Source organism: Heterodontus francisci, chromosome 17 (genome assembly GCF_036365525.1).
Source record: "Heterodontus francisci isolate sHetFra1 chromosome 17, sHetFra1.hap1, whole genome shotgun sequence".
NCBI lineage: Eukaryota > Metazoa > Chordata > Chondrichthyes > Heterodontiformes > Heterodontidae > Heterodontus > Heterodontus francisci.
The window spans coordinates 39484171-39509873 of record NC_090387.1 but is presented as its reverse complement, the minus strand read 5'-3'; the positions used below and the strand labels follow the sequence as shown (position 1 = coordinate 39509873).

Sequence of the window (25703 nt, the reverse complement as noted above, 5' to 3'; positions counted from 1 at the left end):
TCTGTCTGTTTACACAGTTGTGCAACAGGCATTTCAAGTGTTGCTTTTGCCAGAGTTGTTTACACAACTGTTCGATAGGCAATTCTTCACGCTTGAGTGGTTTTAATGGGTTTTTAAAGCTTCGCCTAAGTGAATGAAAGCTGTTCACACGCGAGTGATTTGATGATTTTTAAGCTTTAGCTGCGGGCTGCGTGAATGGAGGATTCCCGGGCTTTTTGCTGTCGGGGCGCCTCCTCTAATGGCACGACCTGCATCAGCCTGAGGTAGAGATTGGGCTTTTACTTTTTTTTTTTGAAAACAAGGATTCCTGGACCGTTGGTTGACAGACTGGAAACAGAGAGTAGGAATAAACAAGTCTTTTTCTGGGTGGCAGGCAATGACTAATGGGGTATCGCAGGGATCAGTGCTTGGGACCCAGCTATGGGCGGCACAGTGGCGCAGTGGTTAGCACCGCAGCCTCACAGCTCCAGGGACCCGGGTTCGATTCTGGGTACTGCCTGTGCGGAGTTTGCAAGTTCTCCCTGTGTCTGCGTGGGTTTCTTCCGGGTGCTCCGGTTTCCTCCCACACGCCAAAGACTTGCAGGTTGATAGGTTAATTAGCCATTACAAATTGCCCCTAGTATAGGTAGGTGGTAGGGAAATATATAGGGACAGGTGGGGATGTAGTAGGAATATGGGATTAGTGTAGGATTAGTATAAATGGGTGGTTGATGGTCGGCACAGACTCGGTGGGCCGAAGGGCCTGTTTCAGTGCTGTATCTCTAAACTAAACTATCTAAACTATTCACAATATATAGCAATGACTTGGGTGAGGGAACAAAATGTAACATTTCCAAGTTTGCAGACGACACAAAACTGGGGGGGAATGTAAGCTGTGAGGAGGATGCAAAGAGGCTCCAATGTGATTTGGACAAGTTGGGTGAGTGGGCAAATGCATGGCAGATGCAGTGTAACGTGGATAAATGTGAGGTTATCCGCTTTGGTTGTAAAAACAGAAAAGCAGATTATCCGAATAGTGACAGACTGGGAAAGGGAGAGGTGCAATGAGACTTAGGTGGCCTTGTACACTAGTCGCTGAAAGCAAGCATTCAGGTGCAGCAAGCAGTCAAGAAGGCGAATGGTATGTTGGCCTTCATTGCAAGAGGATTTGAGTACAGGAGCAAGGAGGTTTTACTGCAGTTATAGAGGTCCTTGGTAAGACCACATCTGGAGTATTGTGTGCAGTTTTGGTCTTCCTATCTGAGGAAGGATGTTCTTGCCACGGAGGGAGTGCAAAGAAGATTTACTAGGTTGATTCCTGGGATGGCAGGATTGACGTATGGAGAGAGATTGGGTCGACTAGGCCTATATTCACTAGAGTTTAGAAGAATGAGAGGGGATCTCATAGAAACCTATAAAATTCTAACAGGACTAGACAGGCTAGATGCAGGGAGGATGTTCCCTATGGCTGAGGAGTCCAGAACCAGGGGTCACAGTCTCAGGATATGGTATATGCCATTTAGAACCGAGATGAGGAAAGATTTCTTCACTCAGAGGGTGGTGAACCTGTGGAATTCTCTACCGCAGAAGGCAGTAGAGTGAAAGCCATTAAATATATTCAAGAAGGAGATAGTTATATTTCTTAATGCCAAAGGGATCAAGGGATATGGGGAGAAAGCGGGAACAGGGTACTGAATTCGACGATCAGCCATGATCTTTTTGAATGGCGGAGCAGGCCCAAATGGCCAACTCCTATTTTCTATGTTTCACCCGATCGCAGTGATTGATTCACAGCCTGTCGTTCAGCGCTCCATCTTCTAGAGCTTGAGGTAAGTGTTTTCTTCTTTCCCTGTTTGGGCCATGATCTTTTTTTTTAAACTCTCTCTTTTTTAGCTGTAGAAGGTAATTTTTAAAGCTGTTTTCCCTGTGGTCTTCAATTTAAACTTTGATTTCTCACCACAGCTGCCACCATATAATGAGGAGCTGCCACCATGTAATGAGTTCTTTTTATGTTGTCTGATACAACGTAAATGAGACGCGTGGAGGTGGATTGGTTGAAGATCTCAAACAGGTTTATTAACAGCTGTTATATACAGTACAGAGCTATTTACAGAACCAACCTCTAGGTGTTAAAGTTAGAGCGAATCTGGCAAGTAGTCATGTGACTCCATTTTGGTGCTCAGTTCATTAGCATACTAAGATCTTAAAGGGACATCACTCAAAGGCAATCATACAATAATTACAACAGTGACTACACTTCAAAAGTACTTCACTGGCTGTAAAGATATAAATATACACCTAAATATAAACCTACTGCCTCTCAGTCCAAAATATGGACCAATAAAGTAAGATCTTTCAAAAGGTTCATCTTATTCTAAGCATAATGGAGCTCCCATCCCGAAATATCAGAATTGCAGGTTGGCAAAGGTACCACTGTAAAATGTTCCACCTAGCTTTATTCCACCATTAACTGTAGCCAGCTAGCAAAATAGCTAGATCCATCACATAAACCATTTAAAAAATATTTAATAAACCAATATCTGTGGGTCAGCAAGACTCCACACATTTCCATTCCCCCATTAACAAATTTAACATCTGTATATGCAAAGATCTCAAGTAGACAGGAACTTTAAAATGCAGTTGAGCAATTAATGGCCACTACTCCTGATTACTGATGGCCAATTACTACTATTTCCCCTTTTAACTGTCCACAAACTGAGGGGATTTTTTAGCCTGCTGATTGATCAGATGTTCCCAGTGCCTAACACCACAAATGAATGGATGAGGAGTAACAACCACAGATCGTGCCATCAGTTAGGGGCAGTGCTACTGAATTCCTGAGCATTTTTACAGATATTGTGCATTTTTACAAGATAATAGATTTGTGGTATCAGATGATCACAGCAGATCATCACAACTAAGTTACGAAGCCTCTCCCCACAAGTGACAGAAAATCTCTGATCAAATATTAACAGCGAATGTGGTACCATTATCCAAGAAGGGTAGCAAGGATAAACCGGGTAATTACAAGCCAGTGAGTTTAACATCAGTGGTAGGGAAACTATTGGAAAAAATTCTGAGGGACAGGATTAATCTCCACTTGGAGAGGCAGGGATTAATCAGGGATAGTCAGCATGGCTTTGTCAGGGGGAGATTGTGTCTAACAAACTTGATTGAATTTTTTGAGGAGGTGACTAGATGTGTAGATGAGGGTAAAGCAGTTGATGTAGTCGACATGGACTTCAGTAAGGCTTTTGATGAGGTCCTGCATGGGAGATTAGTTAAGGTGGTAAGAGCACATGTGATCCAGGGCAATTTGGCAAATTGGATCAGTGGCAGGAGGCAGAGGGTGATGGATGAGCGTTGTCTTTGCAAGTGGAAGCCTGTGACCAGTGGTGTATCACAGGGATCGGTGCTGGGACCCTTGCTGTTTGTAGTGTACATTAAAGATTCAGACGTGAATATAGGTATGATCAGTAAGTTCGCAGACACGAAAATTGGTGGGGTCGTAAATAGTGAGGAGGAAAGCCTTAGATTACAGGACGATATAGATAGGCTGGCAAGATGGGTAGAAAAGTGGAAAATGGAATTTAATCCTGAGAAGTGTGAGGTGATGCATTTTGAGAGGACTAACAAGGCAACGGAATATATAATGGATGGTAGGGCCCTAGGAAGTACAGAGGGTCTTTGGTGTACTTGTTCATAGATCACTGAAGGCAGCAGCACAGGTAGATAAGGTGGTTAGGAAGGCATAAGGGATACTTGCCTTTATTAGCCGAGGCACAGAATATAAGAGCAGGGAGGTTATGATGGAGCTGTATAAAACGCTAGTTAGGCCACAGCTGGATTACTGTGTACAGTTCTGGTAACCATACTATAGGAAGGATGTGATTGCACTGGAGAGGGTGCAGAGGAGATTCACCAGGATGTTGCCTAGGCTGGAGCATTTCAGCTATGCAGAGAGACTGGATAGGCTAGGATTGTTCTGAAGGCTGAGGGGGAACCTGATTGAGGTATACAAAATTATGAGGGGCATTGATAGGATAGATAGGAAGGAACTTTTTTCCCTTAGCGGAGGAGTCAATACCCATGCGGCATAGATTTAAGGTAAGGGGATTTGAGGAAAAGTCTTTTCACCCAGAGGGTGGTTGGAATCTGGAACATGGCCTGAAGGGGTGGTAGAAGCAGTAATCCTCATAACATTTAGGAAGTATTTACATGAGCACTTGAAACGCCATAGCATACAGGGCTACAGGCCAAGTGCTAGAAAATGGGAACAGAATAGATAGGTGCTTCATGGCTGGCACAGACACGGTGGGCCGTAGTGCCTGTTTCTGTGCTATTTGACTCTATGACTCTACTCCTACACTTTTGTCCCATATACCTTTTCAAAGGCTACTTCATTTGCAGTTTCATGACATACGAATAAGGAGCAAGAGTAGGTCATTCGACCCCTCGAGTCTGCTCTGTCATTCAATAAGTTCATGGCTGAACTGATTACTCCACATTTCCACCTACTGTCAATAACCTTCCACCCCCTTGCTTATCAAGAATCTATCTACCTGTGCCTTGAAAATATTCAAAGACTCTGCTTCCACTGCCTTTTGAGGAAGAGAATTCCAAAGACTCAGGACCCTCAGAGAAAAAAATTCTCCTCTTCTCTGTCTTAAATGGGCGACCCCTTATTTTTAAACAGTGACCCCTGGTTTGAGATTCTCCCACAAGGGGAAACATCCTTTCCACATCCACCCTGTCAAGACCCCTCAGGATCATATATGTTTCAATCAAGTCGCCTCTTACTCTTCTAAATTCCAGCGGATACATGCCTAGTCTGTCCAATCTTTCCTCATAAGACAGCCCACCCATTTGAGGTATTCGTCTAGTAAACCTTCTCTGTACTGCCTCCAACGCATTTACATCCTTCCTTAAATAGGAACAGTACTGTACACAGAACTCCAGATATGGTCTCACCAATGTCCTGTATAGCTGAAGCATAACCTCCCTACTTTTGTATTCTATTCCCCTCGCGATAAACAATAACATTCTATTAGCTTTCCTAATTACGTGCTGTACCTGCACACTAACCTTTTGCGATTCATGCACTAGGACACCCAGATCCCTCTGCATCTCAGACCATTTAGATAATATGCTTCTTTTTTATTCTTCCTGCCAAAGTGCACAATTTCCCACATTCTACTCCATTTGCTAGGTCTTTGCCCACTCACTTAACCCATCTATATCCCTTTGTAGCGTCCTCATGTCCTCTTCACAACTTACTATTCTATCCATCTTTGTCATCAGCAAATTTCACAACCAAAACCTTCGGTCACTTCATCCAAGTCATTTATATAAATTGTAAAAAGTTGAGGCCCCCACACAGATCCCTGGGGCACACCACTCGTTACATCTTGCCAACCAGAAAATGACCCATTTATGCCTACTCTCTGTTTCCTGTTAGCTAGCCAATCTTCGATTGAGCAGTTACTTCTTGCAAGTTAAAACATTTCACAGCAAGAAAATGTTGAATCACATTTGGAGGTCACACATACAAGATGTATATGCAACAACTGCATATCTGGTTAACAAATTTAAAAACTTCAGAATCACAAAATGCAATTGCTCTGGTAAAAAAAAACATTGATCAGCAGAAAGTTATGGTTTAAACCTTAGAATTCAAGGACAAAAACAAACAAAAACAGAAAATACTGGAAATACTCAGCAGGTCAGACAGCATCTGTGGACAGAAAAAGAGTTAACATTTCAGGTCTGTGACACAACCAAGTTACGTCACACAGGGTGAGATGAAATAAAGTACCTAATACTCGTTAGCTTAACAGAGAAACATTAAGACAGTATGTAAAGAACGAAGAGTATGCTTTCAACAAAAAAAAAAATCAGACTATGTATCTGGATCCAGCAACATGAAATGAGATGGACACCAAAACTAGTCAAGTTGAACTGAGATTTCTATGGATCTGGGAGAGATTCCCCAGGATTAGGAAAGAGTTAAAAGCCCATCTGGAAACCATCAAAATTAACATGTCTTTTTAAAAATTCTTTCACGGGACGTGGGCATTGCATTTGTTGCCCATCCCTAATTGCCCTTGAGTAGATGCTGGTGAGCTGCCTTCATGAACCGTTGCAGTCCATCTGGTGAGAGTAGACCCACAGTGCTGTTAGGGAGGGAGTTCCAGGATTTTGACCCGGGGCAGTAAAGCAACGGCGATATATTTCCAAGTCAGGATAGTGTGTGACTTGGAGGGGATCTTGCATACGGTGATGTTCCCATGCATCTGCTGTCCTTGTCCTTCTAGATGTAAGAGATTGTGGGTTTGGAAGGTGCTGTTGAAGGAGGTGTGGCGAGTTGCTGCAGTGCATCTTGCAGATGGTACACACTGCAGCCACTGTGCATTGGTAGTGGAGGGAGTAAATGTTGAAGGTGGTGGATGGGGTGCCGATCAAGGGGGCTGCTTTGTCTTGGATGATAGAGCTTCCCAAGTGTTCTTGTAGCCGCATTCATCCAGGCAAGTGAAGAGTATTCTAGCACACACCTGATTGGTGCCTTGTAGATGGTGGACAGGCATTGGGGAGTCAGGAGGTGGGTTACTTGCACAGAATTCCCAGCCTCTGACCTGCTCTTGCAGCCACAGTAGTTATGTCATAGAGAGATACAGCACTGAAACAGGCCCTTCAGCCCACCGAGTCTGTGCCGACCAACCACCCTTTTAGACTAATCCTACATTAATCCCATATTCCCTACCACATCCCCACCATTCTCCTACCACCTACCTACACTAGGGGCAATTTACAATGGCCAATTTACCTATCAACCTGCAAGTCTTTGGCTGTGGGAGGAAACCGGAGCACCCAGCGGAAACCCACGTGGTCACAGGGAGAACTTGCAAAGTCCGCATAGGCAGTACCCAGAACTGAACCCGGGTCGCTGGAGCTATGAGGCTGCGGTGCTAACCACTGCACTCCAATTCAGTTTCTGGTCAAAGGTAAACACCCCCCCCCAAGATGTTGATAGTGGGGGATTCAGGGATGGTAATGTCATTGAATGTCAAGGGGACATGATTAGATTCTCTCTTGTTGGCGTTAGTCATCGCCTGGCACTTGTGTGGTAGAAATGTTACTTGCCACTTATCAGCCCAAATCTGAATGTTGTTCAGGTCTTGCTGCATAAGGACACGGACTGCTTCAGTACCCGAGGAGTTGCAAATGGTACTGAACATCGTGCAGCCATCAGCGAACATCCCCACTTCTGACCTTATGATGGAGGGAAGGTCATTGAAGAAGCAGCTGAAGATGGTTGGACCCAGGACACTGCCCTGAGGAACTCCTGCAGCAATGTCCTGGGGCTGAAATGATTGGCCTCCAACAACCACAACCATTTTTCTTTGTGCTAGGTATGACTCCAACCAGTGGCGAGCTTTCCCCTCGAATCCCACTGACTTCAGTTTGGCTAGGGCTCCTTGATGCCACACTCAGTCAAACGCTGCCTTGATATCCAGGGCAATCACTCTCACCTCTTGATTTAAACTCTTTTGTCCAGGTTTGGGCTAAGGCTGTAATGAGGTCAAGAGCCAAGTGGCCTGGTGGAACCCAAATTGAGCATTGGTAAGCAGTTTATTGCTGTTTAAGTGGCACTTGATAGCACGGTCAACTGTAGGATAAGGTTCAAAGGGGTGAACACTTAGAAAAACATAACTTGTTTAAAAGGTCAGCAAGAATACAGGAAAGCAAAGTCATGCTTAAGGACCTATTAGAGTTTTCAAAAAATTCTAAAATGTAGTTGATATTATTTACTTAAATTTTCAAAAATCTTTTGACAAAGTTCCACATTTGAAATTAATGGCTATGGCGTCAACCTGGACAAGAGAAGACAGACAAAGTCATTGTTTGGGAATACAGACCCAGATTATGCTAGGAAGGGCAGAATGTTGAAGATCATCTAAAAATAAAACTATAATATGAATTGTAGAAACAATAAATCAACCAAGAATTTGATGAAACCTAAACAGCTGACAGATATTAATCTACAGTTTGGGCAACTGTAAGTGTTGTAAATCCAGGTGCGTTCTAATTAACTCAGACTAAAAAATACAATATATAAATAGCTTACATTATATAGTAGGAGGATTTTGGACCATACTCAAGATTGATAGCTATGAAACTACAAGCTCTACCATGTATTCCACAGAATAAAGTCAGTAATAAAGCAAGGCAAACAGATGTTTGTTTATCCAAAAAGAAATATGCCAGTGGTAACAGATCATAGGTGTTTTAATGCATGAATCTCTAAAAGGTCAACCGTCAGTGCCAAGAAGCTATAGTAAAAGCACTGTAGTGCAAGACTGGGGACGACCCATAATAAAACAAAAAGCAGTATCCTTGCACAAGACCTTAGTTACGCCCTATTTAGAATACTGTGTCCAGTTTTAGGAGATGTAGAGGCCCTGGAAAAGGTTCAGGGGTGAGCCACTAGATTAATACATAGTGTATAAACACTTAGTTATCTTCACAGGCTCAGGGACCTGGGTCTTTTATTACAGAAAAGCATAGACTTTGGAGAGACCTGACTGCATTGTTTAAAATGGAGAATACACTGTATACAGATGTGAACTATACAAGTTAGGAAGAATGAGAAGTATAAATCTAGGTTAGATGTCAGAAAAGTTTTCTTTTCACAGTGAGTCATTGAATTATGGAATAAATTTCCATTTGTGCAATGGGTGCGGACTGGCTGCAAGCGTTCCAAAGAGAGCCGCAATTTCAGAAGAGGCCAATATTGCTGCGTACAAAATATAGGTGGGGTGTTTGGTGATCTACCTCAAGGTCACCATTATTTCCTGGAACTTGTTCGGAACATAGGAGCAGCAGTAGGCCATTCAGCCCATCGAGCCTGACGAAGTGTAAAGATGAATTTCCCAGAATTCTTTTGTCCCAAAATTGGTTTGGATTTTTTTTTTTTTAATTTGTCTCTCAAAAGAAATTAGATTGTTATTGGTCAGCAGGAAACAATGAGGTCATATTGCCTAACTGCAACACAACTGATTGAGACAGACTCTGTGGAGCAGGTAGTCTTTTTCTTTTTATTTTGTACATTGCATGTCCACAGTATGTTCAACATTCCTTTGCTAGATACATGTACTAAAAAGCCAAACATAAGCCATTGTCATCCTACTTCAATCTGTTCCTGACTATAAGTATATTTATATTAGTGGAATATTACTTGGTGGAATGGAACCAAGTTTTTCTTTAATTACAAACTCAAATCCATAGTAATGCCTTAGCTTTCTATACACTAATATTTTCCCATTAACACCAGCAACTGAGAGGGGACAAATTCAGGAATTCACCATGCACCTTTCTGAAATTAAAATATTAGATACCATATCAATAAAGGAACAATGTGAAAAAGCAACAAAGCAAAGAACCATGGGGGTAAGGGAAAATACGTTCAACCCTTCAGGTCACTAAGTTGCGGGTCTCAGTCACGCTGCTGTGTGGAAATCAAGAGCCTCATTGTGAAGTGAGAAGCGAGAAGGAGGAAAGAAAAATGGTTCTGGCTCTCCTGGCAGTAAGCTGAAGAGTAGCTCCACTCTTTAATGTGAGAGACTAAGCAGAATTAGGCAAGGAACGAAAACTATAATAGCCTCAAAAAAATTTCAAATATACAAAAATTAAACAAAGCTGAAAATCCAGCTTCTTAAACTGAGAGTTAAAAGAATACCCTTATAGCCATATTTTTAAAAATAGCTTTAAACCAAATCTACAGCAAATATATGACTACCTAGCAACGATTTTCAGGTGGTAATCTCAAAGAATCGGAGTCATAAATACCACATTTTATCACAGTCACTTGATCCCAAAGTAAGATTATTTTCTGCAAGTTGGTCCCAAAAATAATTCTGTAATATATACTGCAGAGCAGGTAGAGGCAGCTTGATTTTGGTCCCTTATTTTGGTTTGCACCAGTTATCATAATGGACACAAATGTCAAGATATTCCATTCTGTTGATGGGCAGCAATATTCTCACAGGTTATAAAGCAACCATTGGATATTAAGAATGATAATCTACAACTGAGTACTGAGGGGCAGCTATGCTGTTGAAGGTACCATCTTTTGGATGAGTCATTAAAATAAGGTACCATCTTCCCTCTTCAGTGGGAATAAAAGATCCCAATGGCACTATGAAGAAGAGTGGCGAGTTCTCCCAGTGCCCTGGCCAATATTTATTCCTCAATCAACATTAAAATAGATTACCTGATCATTTTTATTTTTTCATTCACAGGACGTAGGTGTTGCTGGCAAGGTCAGCATTTATTGCCCAACCCTAAATGTTCTCAAAAAGGTGGTGGCAAGCAGCCTTCTTGAATTGGTGCAATCCATATGGCGAAGGAACATAGGATGTACAGCACAGAAACAGGCCACTCAGCCGAAACAGTCCACGCTAATGTTTATCCCATAGTGCTCGTAGGTAGGAAGTTCCAGGATTTTAACCCAGTGATGATGAAAGAACACGGATATATTTCCAAGTCAGGATGGTGTGTGTCTGGGAGGGGAACTTGGAGGTGGTAGTGTTCCCATGCACTTGTTGTCTTTGTTTTTCCAGGTGGTAGAGGTCACAGGTTTGGAAGCTACGGTAGAAGAAACCTTGACGAGTTGCTGCTATGCATCGTGTAGGTAGTACAGCAAGTCACCAAGGCTTCTTTAATACTATAATCGTAATGAGATATTGTTGAAGAAAAGTAGGGCGAGAAAGGATGAATTTAAGAGGAGGACTGAATAACACCTGTATGCCCACATCCTCTAAACCAACTTCATCTGAAGACTACAATAGATCGTGACTCCCCACATGCAACATCACAGAAGATCAACTAGTAGGATACATTTTGATGACAAGTTTAACTACTTTATATTTTGTTTGAATGTTTTGAGCAACTTATTTTAAGGTAGACAACACGGGGAAGCTATCTTGGAACAATTACAATATCCAATTGGAAGAAGAAACTGATCCTTTACATTTTGAAAAACATTTACTGCACTATTGTCACCAGCAGATCTAACATGTACTGCAATAAGATAAAGGAGGCTGTAACTGCTACCTCCAAAAGCAACAAGGCACCTAAACAAGTGGTTTTCATTAGCTTCAGGAAGAACTTTAAATGCTACCATGGATGTACAGGCTGCCATATTGTATTATTTGGAACTATCTAATTTGTTTGAGACAATAGAAATGCATTTTTAAGTTATTTACTGAAGTAATTAAAATCCTCTTGTATCACAAATATACATCATTGCTTATTAACTTTTATTCTGTCAACCTGCACTCACCCACCCCCACCAACAAAAACTCTCTCCTTACAATATTTCGTAGGTCTATGACTTTGACTGGTCACCCAAGTGTCATCGCTTGGTTCCTCTGAATAAACTGATAGCATTTAACATTTAATACTGTGAAAGTACACATGATAAAGTCTAGTGAGCCTCCCACAGAAGCATAGTATTTCTTTTGGTGGTTGTTCCTACCTGATAAGATCGCCATGGAGTTGCAGGTAGAGGTCATCCCTATCCTGAGTACACAGTTCTGCTGTAGTGGTTTCAGTACTGCAGAGTACCAGCTGCAGGTCCGGGCCAGATGATGATGAGGAAGAGCATGATAAAGAGGACAGTAATGTACCCGAGGAAGAGGTGGAGGAAGAAGCATTCGATGACACCATCTCCTTTCCATGAATACATATACATCCCCTTCGTATGTCCCCTTTGAGCCACTCTCTCTCTCGTACACCCAGACTACTCTTCTTTCCAAGACAACTCCTGCTGGCATTGCGCTTCATGTTCCGCTATGAAAGGAAAGATTGATAACATGTATCAGAATGTATCTAAATGAACAATTGCCCAGGGCTCAGGTTCCTAAGATTCAAACTAAAACCAAGGTGGAAATGGTAAAGTTGGGGTGGTTGAACTATGTGCAGACTAGGACAGATTACTACTTTACACACACATTTGTTAAACCAAAAGTGCACTACACCAGTGCTAAAGGCCTAAACAATGCTGAATTTTGAAATACTTAGTCAACAACACACTGGCTTAAGCTTTGGAATGAAATAAAATGCACACACGCGGCAACATAAAATAATCTCTTTTTTAATAGAATTTGGGAAGACAATGGGCGGCGCAGTGGTTAGCACCGCAGCCTCACAGCTCCACCGACCCGGGTTCGGTTCTGGGTACTGCCTGTGCGGAGTTTGCACGTTTTCCCTGTGACGGCGTGGGTTTCCGCCGGGTGCTCCAGTTTCCTCCCACAGCCAAAGACTTGCAGGTTGATAGGTCAATTGACCATTGTAAATTGCCCCTAGTGTAGGTAGATGGTAGGAGAATTGAGGGGATGTGGTAGGGAGAATGGGATTAATGTAGGATTAGTATAAATGGGTGGTTGATGGTTGGCACAGACTCGTGGGCCGAAGGGGCTGTTTCAGTGCTGTATCTCTCTATGACTCTATAATGATTAGAGTAAAAAAAGAAACAGCTTCCAGGAGCTGAGATTTGAGTTATGTATTATACGCTGCTGATATATCAAGGTTTTCAGTACACTGTAAACGTTATACAAGTACATTTCTGAATGTTAAGATATTGGGATCTACAAATCTATTTGCACTGTAGACTTGCTAAATCTAACTTTTCTTTATTCTGGAAAATTCATTTCTGAGTCGCAAACATTTTAAATTGCCCCATTTAAAACTAACAGCATTCCTACAAAATGAAGTATTTTTTTATACAAAAAAGTATTTTTTAAAAAGCACTGTTAGGGGAAAATGAAACTTTAGCAGTAATCAAAACTCAGCCATCTACACTCCCAAAATGCACTGAAGTGTAACAAAATAACATGTCACACTGGCAGAATAGGGATACGGGGTAAACCTTTCAGGACTGAGATGAGGAGAAATCTCTTCACCCAGACAGTGGTGAGCCTGTGGAATTCGCTACCACAGAAAGCAGTTGAGGCCAAAACACTGAATGTTTTCAAAAAGGAGTTAGATATATCACTTGGGTCGAAAGGGATCAAAGGGTATGGGGCAAAAGCCGGAACAGGCTATGGAGTTGGATGATCAGCCATGATAATAATGAATGGCGAAGCAGGCTCAAAGGGCCAAATGGCCTACTCCTGCTCCTATTTTCTATATAAATCCTCAAGAATGTCAATCTGCATCTGTTTAAGAGTAAAATGCATCAATTTGTAATTGAAAACTATTTTTCACTTAAAAAGGACATAATTATCCAGGCAAAACATCTTGCACATTTTTTTCTGAGAATCGGCACTGCATTATTGTTGAAAATGCATCACTGGAGCAAGTATATTTGCTACAATCAATCTCATACTTGTGGTAAAATTAAAGTTTTAATGTTGCACAGCAGTAAAATTTTATTACAGCTTAATAGTTGCCAAAGCTGCCAATTCTACAGAATTTTAATCTATCCACAAAATTCCTGAAACAGATGACAATGCTCACTTAAATTAAACCCCAACACACAGGGCATAGTGACCTATATTGAAATAAAGGCAAAACACATTACATTTTACAAGGGCATTATAGGTGCATTTTAGACTGCCCAGTAATTGCTTTCTGCAGTAATGGCTAGACAGTGCCTTAAGCACTGGAGGGTGGTGACATGGCAACTGTCTATATAAACCGTGTGTCACATTTGAGACAACTTACTGGTCACTCTGTGATTGTCATGTTCTAGCAATCTCATTAGTAACTAGTAATCATATGATCAATCCATAAATGTCACTTTCTGGTGATCTCACTGGTCAAAGGTAATGTGACAGTTGATTATTCAGTCATCAATTGACAAAGTTCCCTTTCAATGCCAGTAAAGGCAGGCATTCAGTGGATTTCAGTTTAAACAACAACCACCTGCACAAATCCTCAGAAATCCAAAATCAGTACCTGTCAGATTTAAGTCAGTGATGAACAGTGTTGATATTATAAGCCATCCTTCCCTATGCCAGGAATCCCTTGGATTTGCAGCTATCCAACCTCCTGCACCATTACTGCTCTTACTGTGATATCACTGACCCTACATAGAAAGCATGCTGATTACTTAAGGTTTGTTCTGTTACACAGAAAGAGACACAAAAAGAGAGAAACAGCATTGAGCAGAACAGGACACCAGTGTTTAACAGGCCTGGGCAGAAAGGGAGTGAGTTGTCTAACACCAGCCTTTGACCCACATGCAACACCACAGGTTATTCAGTACCAGCACAAATCCTCAAAACATTCAAAACAGGCAATTACATTAGATTTTAATGAAATAGTCCCGCCATTAAATAGCTTGATTCACTCTAATCACCTTGCTATCCCACCAACCCCAAAAGCTAAAAGCTTTAATATATTCCTTTTAAAACACCTACAAATCAGGGGCCAGATATGTGCTTCCCATCTTTCTTTTAAGGATACGATGAATGGGTAAACTTTAAATTACCAACCTCTTACATAGAAACATGGAAAAATAGGAGGAGTAGGCCCTTCGAGCCTGCTCCGTCATTCAATACGATCATGGTTGATCATCCAAACTCAGTAACCTGTCCCCGCTTTCTCCCTATATCCCTTGATCCCATTAGCCCCAAGAACTATATCTCTTTCTTGAATATATTTAATGATTTGGCCTCAACTGCTTTCCATGGTAGAGAATTCCACAGGTTGACCACTCTCTGGGTGAAAAAAAAAATCTCTCCTCATCTTGGTCCTAAATGGCTTACCCCTTATCCTGGACTCCCCCGCCTTCGGGAACAACCTGCCTGCATCTAGTACAAAACCAATGCTACTGGTTGAAAGGCAAAAAAACTGTCTTCTCTGCCTACCACATACTTAGTGAGAACAAGAAACCCGTTAGAATATCAAGTCGAAGGAATGCTGATGGAACAGAACATGCACCGAATTTGACTCACCACTTTCATTTTGGTGTTTCATTTTAGAAGGCCATCATCCCCATTTGAAACACCAAAACTCCATTAATAAAATTTTACTGAAATGTTTTAACTGTCGATCTATGAATAACATATTTCTAAGTCACGTGAAGCACCCATTAATTCACACTTTCTGCCTCTGATGATCTGGCCGCCGTTAATTCCTATAGGTTTCACTGTTCAGCAAGATAGTAGACCACCATATAATGAGGATGGCGCAACTCGTAACAGAAAGTAGACAGGGGACACATTTTACAACTAGTTTATCTTCAATTTGTTTTACCGTAATTATTTTACAACTTGTGGACTTACATAAATTAAAAAATGTGAAGACTAGTCTGGAAATACCGGAATATGCAACTGAAAAAAAAAATCTACAAATATATAGTATGTATTTCCCAAATTAGGGTGAGTATGAACAGTTAAATTAAAGGTAGTGCGACGGGGAAAAAACATTGCGTTTACTCTGCTCAAAGATGGGGAAAAGCTGATCACCTAAAATCCGCTGCGCTGAAATGGCAATGTTTTAATATGTCAATTCTTTGCTCTAAAATTACGAATTAAGCCAATCAGCCTCAGTGAATAACTTTTTTCAAATAAATGAAATGGAAGCTACAGCGTCGCTTAAAAAAAAACTGAGGATTAAAAGTATTCTTCAGTGGTCAATTAATATCGGCAAGACTGCGGAGCATTACCTTTAAGACGCGCACTCCCCTCCCTGCAACCGTCGAGCTCGAGCCGCATCCGGGGCCGGGCTTTGGCAGGGGGGAGACCAGCTCCACCATCACTGCGGCGCCGGGGGCCGGGGCGCTCCCCTCGCCGGCCAGCCCCACCGCGCATGGAGCTCGCTTTCCCGCCTCCGTCTCCATCGCCGGGGATGTAACCTCAGCCATTGCAGTTAAAGCCGCATCGAAAACAAATTAACTAACGAAAAGAGCCAAAAAATGTTAGCGGGAGGGGTGGGGGAGAACTGGCAGTCTGATGCGATGCAGCCTCTCACCGTTCTTCAGCTTTCGCCCGTCGCCATCATGACAGCGCTCGCTGTGCCGGAGAGAAGCGGCCACCGCGCTCCAGCGGGGACCTGCGCTCATCTGCATATTCTGTATGCATTATTCATTAGGCCGTGCGTCATTTGCATAGTGACGCTTAGCATTAGTAACGAACTGCTGTTACTACGTCACGAAAGCTTCAAGTCCAGAGAATGTAAAGTGCATGGTTTACTGTTGTAACTATAGTCACACAGTTGAAGCATGCAAGTGTGAAATTTAATTAAAGGGATTCTTGCTAGAGGACTAAGCTTCTATTAAAAGGACTACCGTGGTTGTAAATATTCTCCATGTTTAGCACTATACCACGTCTCCCAAGTAAGGCTTTTTTTTTGCAGATTAGTTTTGACATATTTATTATTTTAGAATTAGAAGTGATATGTTTTCCACGTTAATGACATCGCACCAGTAACATTACTTATGCACTTTTCTGTTTGCAGTATTGGATTTGATTTTGCCGTGGCAATGATGGCAAAACTGTCATCACTGAAACTGACAGCACTTTCTGAAGTCCACATATGTGCAGTTAAATGCAGAAATCCAGAAGTTGCCGTGAATGATTCGATGCTTCCCCATAGTGGGTGCTGCTGAACTTGCCCCAGAGGACAATCAAGTAGAAATAACTAACCTGATAAACTCGTCAGCAGACGTGGTCTCTTCAGACTACTAGAAAAGATCGGATGTCCTCCAAAGCTACGAAGTATCATCACCTCATTCTATGACAATATGAAAGGCACAATTCAGCATAGCCTTTGCTAGCCATAGCAAAACCCTTTGCTATCCTGAGTGGCGTGAAACAGGGCTGTGTTCTCGCACCTACACTGTTTGGGATTTTCTTCTCCCTGCTGCTCTCACACGCGTTCAAGTCTTCAGAAGAAGGAATTTTCCTCCACACAAGATCAGGTGGCAGGTTGTTCAACCTTGCCCGCCTAAGAGCGAAGACCAAAGTACGGAAAGTCCTCATCAGGGAACTTCTCTTTGCTGACGATGCTGCATTTACATCTCACACTGAAGAGTGTCTGCAGAGTCTCATCGACAGGTTTGCGGCTGCCTGCAACAAATTTGGCCTAACCTTCAGCCTCAAGAAAACGAACATCATGGGACAGGACGTCAGAAATGCTCCATCCAACAATATCGGCGACCACGCTCTGGAAGTGGTTCAAGAGTTCATCTACCTAGGCTCAACTATCACCAGTAACCTGTCTCTCGATGCAGAAATCAACAAGCGCATGGGAAAGGCTTCCACTGCTATGTCCAGACTGGCCAAGACAGTGTGGGAAAATGGCGCACTGACACGGAACACAAAAGTCCGAGTGTATCAAGCCTGTGTCCTCAGTACCTTGCTCTACGGCAGCATATCCTGGACAATGTACATCAGCCAAGAGCGACGTCTCAATTCATTCCATCTTCGCTGCCTCCGGAGAATCCTTGGCATCAGGTGGCAGGACCTTATCTCCAACACAGAAGTCCTCGAGGTGGCCAACATCCCCAGCTTATAAACACTACTGAGTCAGCGGCGCTTGAGATGGCTTGGCCACGTGAGTCGCATGGAAGATGGCAGGATCCCCAAGGACACATTGTACAGCGAGCTCGCCACTGGTATCAGACCCATCGGCCGTCCATGTCTCTGCTTTAAAGACGTCTGCAAACGCGACATGAAGTCCTGTGACATTGATCACAAGTCGTGGGAGTCAGTTGCCAGCGATCGCCAGAGCTGGCGGGCAGCCATAAAGGCGGGGCTAAAGTGTGGCGAGTCGAAGAGACTTAGCAGTTGGCAGGAAAAAAGACAGAAGTGCAAGGGGAGAGCCAACTGTGTAACAGCCCCGACAACCAATTTTTTCTGCAGCACCTGTGGAAGAATCTGTCACTCTAGTATTGGCCTTTATAGCCACTCCAGGCGCTGCTCCACAAACCACTGACGACCTCCAGGCGCTTACCCATCGTCTCCCAAGACAAGCAGGCCAAAGAGAGAGATGATGAAAACTTGACCTATTACACTGTTAGTCTTACTGTAAAAAGATCTCAATAAAGTTACACTTTAGTGAATAAGGTGTAACTGGGTTTTCATTATTACTGCTGAACAGCCTCAATGTCCCTGAAATACTAATTTCATGCTTGTAGAATGTCAAAAAACTTAATATTTGTAAAACATTTTTTGAAAGTTTGATATTTTAGCTTCTACCTTAATCATATGTGCATGTCCCAATCATTCATTTCACCCGCAAACTTTTGAGTCAAAATGAAAAGTTCATTGCATTTTACTCCCTGGTTTGGTGAGAATACCTCAATGTGATTGGCTGCTGACCCTGCTTGATGGCATGACTGTTACTGAAGGGCTGGACATCCTCTTGGCACCAGATCCAAACTGACATCAAGAAAGGGGAAATCCATGCCACAGAGATTGCTAGATCTTGGTGGGCAGTGGTGAACGCAGGGCCAATGCCTCAAATTGACGTGCAGTTTTTACCAGCATTTCAATTGTAGATTTTTAATGAATTGATACATTTGTGAAGTCAAAGCCTAACCTGTGCAATGTTTAGAATGTTAACATTTAAATAACAGTTGGGCTGCTGTATAGATTCACTGCTCAACAATAAGAGTAACATGAGCAGATGTGAAGACGACTACAATATTTTAGCTAAATAGTTTACTCCTCTACAACTTCAGCTCCAGATTTTGCTAACACCAAGTATTTTTGAATTGCAACCCGGGACAGTGGCGGACCTGAAAGAAACAGGGCTCGAGGCCCTTCACCTATCTGACATCCGGGGCAGTGGCGGACTTGAAGGAACAGGGCTGAAAACCTATAAATAAAAAGAGTGGGGCTCAAGGCCCTTCACCTACCTGACATCCGGGGCGGCGGCGGACTCTGACTGTTTCTGCGCGCGCTCTGTTTGGACTTGGTTGAAAAAAAAACAAATAGTGAGATCACTGAAATTCTGTGCGCTGATTGGTCAGTGGGCGGCAGCTGTTATTGTCTGGGGATAACGGAGATTGATTGGAGTTAAAAAAAAAAAAATAGGTTCCTTTTAAATTAAAGCCCTAGCATAGCTACCTGTAAATGTTTAGTATTTACTAGCTATACTTGTGCTGTTTGCATGGAGTGAGACTGTAAGTTAAGTAGGTATTTTCGTTGGCTGTGGGCAGTGGAAGGTGCTCTTTGGTCTTTTTCTTTCTCAGCCTCAAAGGTACAGGCGATAAAAGTTGATAGTGTAATAACTTACCAGCTATTTACAAACAATTTCTCATTGTAAAAGTAAATAATGGCGGGGCAGCTTGGCCAAGCAAAATGTACCTCCTGTGCAATGTGGGAAGTCGTGGACGTGCCATGTTACCTTGGCGAACATGTCTGCAGAAAGTGTCTCTGGTTGCAGAAGCTTGAGCTTCGGGTTTCGGAGCTCGAGTGGCGACTGGAGTCACTGTGGCTCATCTGAGAGGTGGAGGACTACGTGGATGGCACATTTCAGGAGGTAGTCAAGCCAGTGCCTCGGCGAGCACAGTCAGGGGGTGACTACGTGGCTGCCAGACAGGCAAAGAAGTCAGGGCAAGTAGTGCAGGAGTCCCCAGAGGACATCCCACTTTCTAATCGGTATTCAGTTCTGACTACCGATGAGAGAGAGGGTTCCTCTGGAGAATGCACCAAGAGTCATGATTGGAATGTCATGGCTGACTCAGCTGTGCTGGGATGGAGAAAAAGGGACAAGAGGACAATAGTGGTAGGGGATTCTATGGTTAGAGGAACGCATAGGCGTTTCTGTGACCGCAGACCTGATTCCAGGATGGTATGTTGCCTCCCTGGTGCAAGGTTCGTGGATATCACAGAACGGCTACAAAGTATTCTGGAGGGTGAGGGTGCACAGCCGGAGGTCGTGGTCCACGTTGGTATCAATTACATTGGCAGCAGATTAAAATGTAGGACCTCAAAGGTTGTAATCTATGCGTTTCTTCCAGTGCCACGGGCTAGTGAGTATATGAATATGAGCTTAGAGCAGATGAATGCATGGTTGGGGAGATGGTGCAGGAGGGAGGGTTTAGATTCTTGGATCAGCTGGGCCTGTTTCTGGCGAAGGTGGGATCTGTATAAGATGAACGGGTTGCATCTGAACCAGAACGGGACCAGCGTCCTTGCTGGGAGGTTTGCTAGCGCTGTTGGGGGGTGGTTTAAACTAATTTGGCAGGCGGATGGGATACAGAGTGGAAGCACAGTAGGGGGTGATGTACAATCAAATATAAATGTGAAGCTAAGTCAGTCCAGAGGACAGAGTAAATGTAGACCTGTTTAGGCTCAAGCAAATAATGCAAGGCTGGATTGTATCTATTTTAATGCAAGGAGTCTTACTAGTAAGGCAGATGAATTGAGGATGTTGATTAACACATGGGAATATGACATCATTGCTTTCGCTGAGACATGGTTGAGGAAAGGGCAGGACTGTCAGCTTAATATCCCAGGGTATAGAATCTTCAGACGCGATAGGGGAGGAGGTAAAAGAGGAGGTGGCATTGCACTGTTGATTAAACAGACAATTACTGCAGTAAGGAGGGATGATATCTTAGAAGGTTCCTTTAATGAGGCTTATATGGGTAGAACTTAAAACAAAAAGGGGGCTATTACTTGGCTGGGAGTGTAATACAGGCCTCCAAACAGTCAGGCAGTGGTAGAGGAGCAGATATGTAGGCAAATCTCAGAGAGGTGCAATAATAATAGTAGGGGATTTCAACTTCCCCTATATTAGAGGGGATAGTATTTGTGCAGAAAGCTTAAAGGGGGAAAAATTCTTCAAGTGCATACAGCAGAGCTTTTTGAGCCAGCATGTAGAGAGTCCTACAAGAGGAGGGGCGGTACTGGACTTAATCCTAGGGAATGAAGCCGGACAAGTAGAAGTGGCAGTGAGGGAGCATTTCGAGGATAGTGACCATAACTCTAAGATTTAAGGTTGTTATGGAAAAGGACACAGAGGGACCGGAAATAAGAGTACTAAATTAGGGGAATGCAGATTTCAATATGATAAAACAGGCTGGCCAAAGTGAATTGGGAGAAGCTTCTTATAGGGAAGTCTACATTGGACCAGTGGGAGTCATTCAGAAGGGAAATTGTGAGGATTCAGGTGCAGCATGTTCCTGTAAAGGTGAAGGGTAGGACCAACAGGTCAAGGGAACCCTGGATGTCAAGGGATATAGAGGATTGGATAAGGAAAACAAAGGAGGCGTATGGCAGATTCAGAACACTGAAAACAGCAGAGGCCCTAGAAGAGTATAGAAAGTGTAGGGGAATACTTAAAGTAATTAGGAGAGCGAAGAGGGGGCCTGAAAAATCACTGGCAGACAAGATAAAGGAAAATATCAAGGCGTTTTATAAGTATGTTAGGGGCAAGAGGATAACCAGGGTAAAAGTGGGGCCCAATAGGGATCAAAGAGGCAATCTGTGTGTGGAGCTGGACGACACAGATGAGGTTTTGAATGATTACTTTTCATCTATGTTCACTCTGGAGAGGGATGATGTAGGTGTAGTGATCAGGGAGGGGGTATGTGATATACTTGATCAAATTAGCATTGAAAAGGAGGAAGCATTAGCAGGCTCAAAGGTGGATAAATCCCCAGGCTGCTATGTGAGGCAAGGGAGGAGATAGCAGGGGCTCTGACACAAATTTTCAGATCCTCTCTGGCCACAGGAGAGGTACCAGAGGATTGGAGGACAGCGAATATGGTACCATTATTCAAGAAGGGCAGCAGGAATGAACCAGGTAATTACAGGCTGGTGAGTCTAACATCAGTGGTAGGGAAATTATTGGAAAAAATTCTGAGTGACAGGATTAATCTCTACTTGGAGAGGCAGGGATTAATCAGGGATAGTCAGCATGGCTTTGTCAGGGGGAGATAGTGTCTAACAAATTTGATTGAATTTTTCGAGGAGGTGACTAGAGGTGTAGATGAGGGTAAGACAGTTGATGTAGTCTACATGGACTTCAGTAAGGCTTTTGATAAAGACCCGCAATGGAGATTGGTTAAGAAAGTAAAAGCCCATGGGATCCAGGGTAATTTGGCAAATTAGATTGCTATTTGTAGTGTACATTAATGATTTAGACGTGAATATGGGAGGTATGATCAGTAAGTTCGCAGACGACCGGAAAATTGGTGGTGTCGTAAATAGCGAGGAGGAAAGCCTTAGACTACAGGACGATATAGATGGGCTGGTAATATAAAAGCAAAATACTGCGGATGCTGGAAATCTGAAATAAAAACAAGAAATGCTGGAACCACTCAGCAGGTCTGTCAGCATCTGTGGAAAGAGAAGCAGAGTTAACGTTTCGGGTCAGTGACCCAAAACGTTAACTCTGCTTCTCTTTCCACAGATGCTGCCAGACCTGCTTAGATGGGCTGGTAAGATGGGCGGAGCAGTGGCAAATGGAGTTTAATCCCGATAAGTGTGAGGTGATGCACTTTGGGAGGTCTAACAAGGTAAGGGAATATACAATGGATGGTAGGACCCTAGGGAGTACAGAGGGTCAGAGGGACCTTGGGGTGCTTCTCCAAAGATCACTGAAGGCAGCAGCACAGGTAGATAAGGTGGTTAGGGAGGAATACGGGATTCTTGTATTCTATGCCTCGGCTAATAAAGGCAAGAGCAGGGAGGTTATGATGGAGCTGTATAAAATGCTGGTTAGGCCACAGCTGGAGTACTGTGTACAGTTCTGGTCACCACACTATAGGAAGGATGTGATGGTACTGGAGAGGGTGCAGAGGAGATTCACCAGGACGTTGTCTGGGCTGGAGCATTTCAGTTACTAAGACAGACTGGATAGGCTGGGCAGCGAAGAAGGCTGAGGTGGGACCTGATTGAGGTATGCAAAATTATGAGGGGCATTGATAGAAACTTTTTCCCTTAGCGGAGAGGTCAATAACCAGGGGGCATAGATTTAAGGTAAGGGGCATGAGGTTTAGAGGGGAGTTGAGAAGAATTTTTTCACCCAGAGGGTGGTTCGAATCAAACACTGCCTGAAGGGGTGGTAGAGGCAGGAACGCTCACGACATTCAAGAAGTATTTAGATGAGCACTTGAAACGCCATAGCATACAAGACTACAGGCCAAGTGCGGGGAAATGGGATTAGTTAGAACGGGTGCTTGATGGTCGGCACAGGCCGTTGGGCCAAAGGGCCTGTTGCTGTGCTGCAAGATTCTGACTCTATGACTGGATGCTCATCGAGTATATTCAAGACAGATAGATCGATTTTTGGACTCCGAAGGAAAATCGAGTGATATAGAGATCAGGTGGAAAATGGTGTAGAGGGTGAAGATCAGCCATGATCTTATTAAATAGCCTAACAGGCTTGAGGGGCCTTATGGGCTACTCATTTTCTAGTTCTTATGCTTTTATGGAGGACAGCAAGAGATGTGTGTCAGCTATAGGGCTGGATTTTAGAAGATTTTCAAAAATGCCAGTCCGTGATCTGGAGCAACAGACACTAGGACAGCACTATTGACTATGACTGTACAAATATTTTCACTTTCCACATACTATAACCAATATACTCCATCCATTACATTCTGTCTAAAATGCTGGGGTGAGATGCAGGGGTCGCAGAGCGGGGAGAACAGAAATGGAGCTGAAAAGGCCATGGGGCTATTCCTTTCTCATTATTGCTCTAAACAATTCATGGCACTGTCCAAAGTTTGTTTTCTTAAATGTAAACTTTAAAGAAAAAGTGTAGTTCTGACAATAGTTTGCTGTGCCTGTTATAAAAAAAAACTTAAAATAGTTATCAGACCTGTATAAGCAAGCAAAAACAGGCATTTTTCATCCAGCTTGTAAGTGATATTCTTGTGCCTCATACCTTCTAGGCAGCAGATTATAAGTTCTAGAAACCATCACATTTAAAGGAAGTAGAAAATAATTGTTTTAATTAATACTAAAAAATGCTAACAGGACTGAAATGTATTGCACATATGACATGAGAATATCTTCAAATGATGTCATCCCATTTATCAAGGTTAGTTTACTATTATTCAGAATATACTTCCTGCCCACATTGATTGAGGTTCAGTGAATGTGCTTGATGAAAGTAGCAAAGGTTAAAATGGAATTTAAGAATTTGCCAATTTCCTCTCCCAACTTGTGTATCTTTAGTCCCTCCCCTGCAACATTTGTCCCTACACTTACAACATATAGTATTTCAAAATTATGCTCACAATCAATAAGCAAGTTATTTTTCAGAAAGCATAACAAATTTTTGCAGATGATATAATGCAACTGTTAACTATAAACCCAATCTGGAGTCCTTCCTAGCACCAATCTCATTCCTTTCCTGTGTGGCCTCCAGTATTTCCCTACTCCACAGTGCCCCAAACTGCGTTCTTCAGTGTCACTATATCTGGTCTTGGTTAGGTCTTAACCTTCCCACTCACACCAGCACCTGACTTCAATCTTCTCTGCCAGGTCGCACATAATCCTATTATCCAGTAACTCTTCCCAACTGCTAATTACACATAGCTCCAGTTACCTGGTCATTATCTCAGTACTACATGCACATGGCCTCAGTATAATCTTTTGTGACGCTATTTAAAGAATACTCAGGAGTAACAGAACATTTTAGAGCTGTGATAGAAATAGAAAATTACAAGTTTTTATATACTTATATATATTTTTTATACATGTTATATAAAATATATAAATTATAATCAACATGTACAGAGTCATAGAGTTATACAGCACAGTAACAGGCCATTCGGCCCATCGTGCCTGTGCCAGCCATCAAGCACCTATCTATTCTAATCCCATAGCCTTGTATGCTATGGCGTTTCAAGTGCACATCTAAATACTTCTTAAATGTTGTGAGGGTTCCTGCCTCTACCACCCCTTCAGGTAGTGTGTTCCAGATTCCAACCACCCTTTGGGTGAAAAATATTTTCCTCAAATCCCCCCTAAACCTCCTGCTCCTCACATTAAATCTATGCCCCCTGGTTATTGACACCTCCGCTAATGGAAAAAGTTACTTTCTTTCTAGGCCCCTCATAATTTTGTATACCTCAATCAGGTCCCCCCTCAGCCTTCTCTGCTCTAAGGAAAACAACCCCAGCCTATCCAGTCTCTCTTCATTGCTGAAATGCTTCAGCCCAGGCAACATCCTGGTGAATCTCCTCTGCACCCTCCAGAGCAATCACATCCTTCCTACAATGTGGTGACCAGAACTGTACACAGTACTCCAGCTGTGGCCTAACTAGCATTTTATGCAGCTCCATCATAACCTCCCTGCTCTTATATTCTATGCCTCAGCTAATAAAGGTAAGTATCTCATATGCCTTCCTAACCACCTTATCTACCTGTGCTGCTGCCTTCGGTGATCTATGGACAAGTACACCAAGGTTCCACTATACTTCCTAGAATCCTACTATCCATTGTATATTTCCTTGCCTGGTTAGTCCTCCCAAAATGTATCACCTCACACTTATCAGGATTAAATTCCATTTGCCACTGCTCCGCCCATCTTACCAGCCCATCTATATCGTCCTTTAATCTAAGGCTTTCCTCCTCACTATTTACGACACCAGCAATTTTCATGTCGTCTGCGAACTTACTGATCAAACCTCCTATATTCACGTCTAAATCATTAATGTACACTACAAACAGCAAGGGTCCCAGCACCGATCCCTGCGGTAAACCACTGGTCACAGGCTTCCACTCGCAAGAACAATCCTCTACCATCAC

General features: G+C 42.9%; 1 protein-coding gene and 1 long non-coding RNA gene across 11 annotated transcripts in view; one reads left to right on the top strand and one right to left on the bottom strand.

The window, feature by feature from the left end:
• LOC137378861 (PH domain leucine-rich repeat-containing protein phosphatase 2-like) overlaps positions 1-16048 on the bottom strand; it is a 228918-nt gene extending 212870 nt beyond the window's left edge. For 5 of the 10 annotated variants that reach the window (XM_068049311.1, XM_068049312.1, XM_068049313.1 and 2 more), the window contains exons 1-2: positions 15653-16048; positions 11516-11829 (exon numbers count right to left, since the gene is read on the bottom strand). In XM_068049311.1, coding sequence (XP_067905412.1) covers positions 11516-11829; positions 15653-15850 — 512 coding nt within the window. In that variant the 5' untranslated portion in view covers positions 15851-16048. Of the gene's footprint in view, positions 1-11515; positions 11830-13938; positions 14069-14939; positions 15202-15269; positions 15355-15652 lie in introns of those variants that run through there. The other 5 variants (XM_068049307.1, XM_068049309.1, XM_068049308.1 and 2 more) reach the window with 5 other exon arrangements.
• Positions 15671-18167, top strand: LOC137378863 (uncharacterized). Its single transcript, XR_010976683.1, has 2 exons — positions 15671-16321; positions 16444-18167. It is a non-coding gene; the product is annotated as an uncharacterized lncRNA (long non-coding RNA).
• Positions 18168-25703: the final 7536 nt, after the last annotated feature.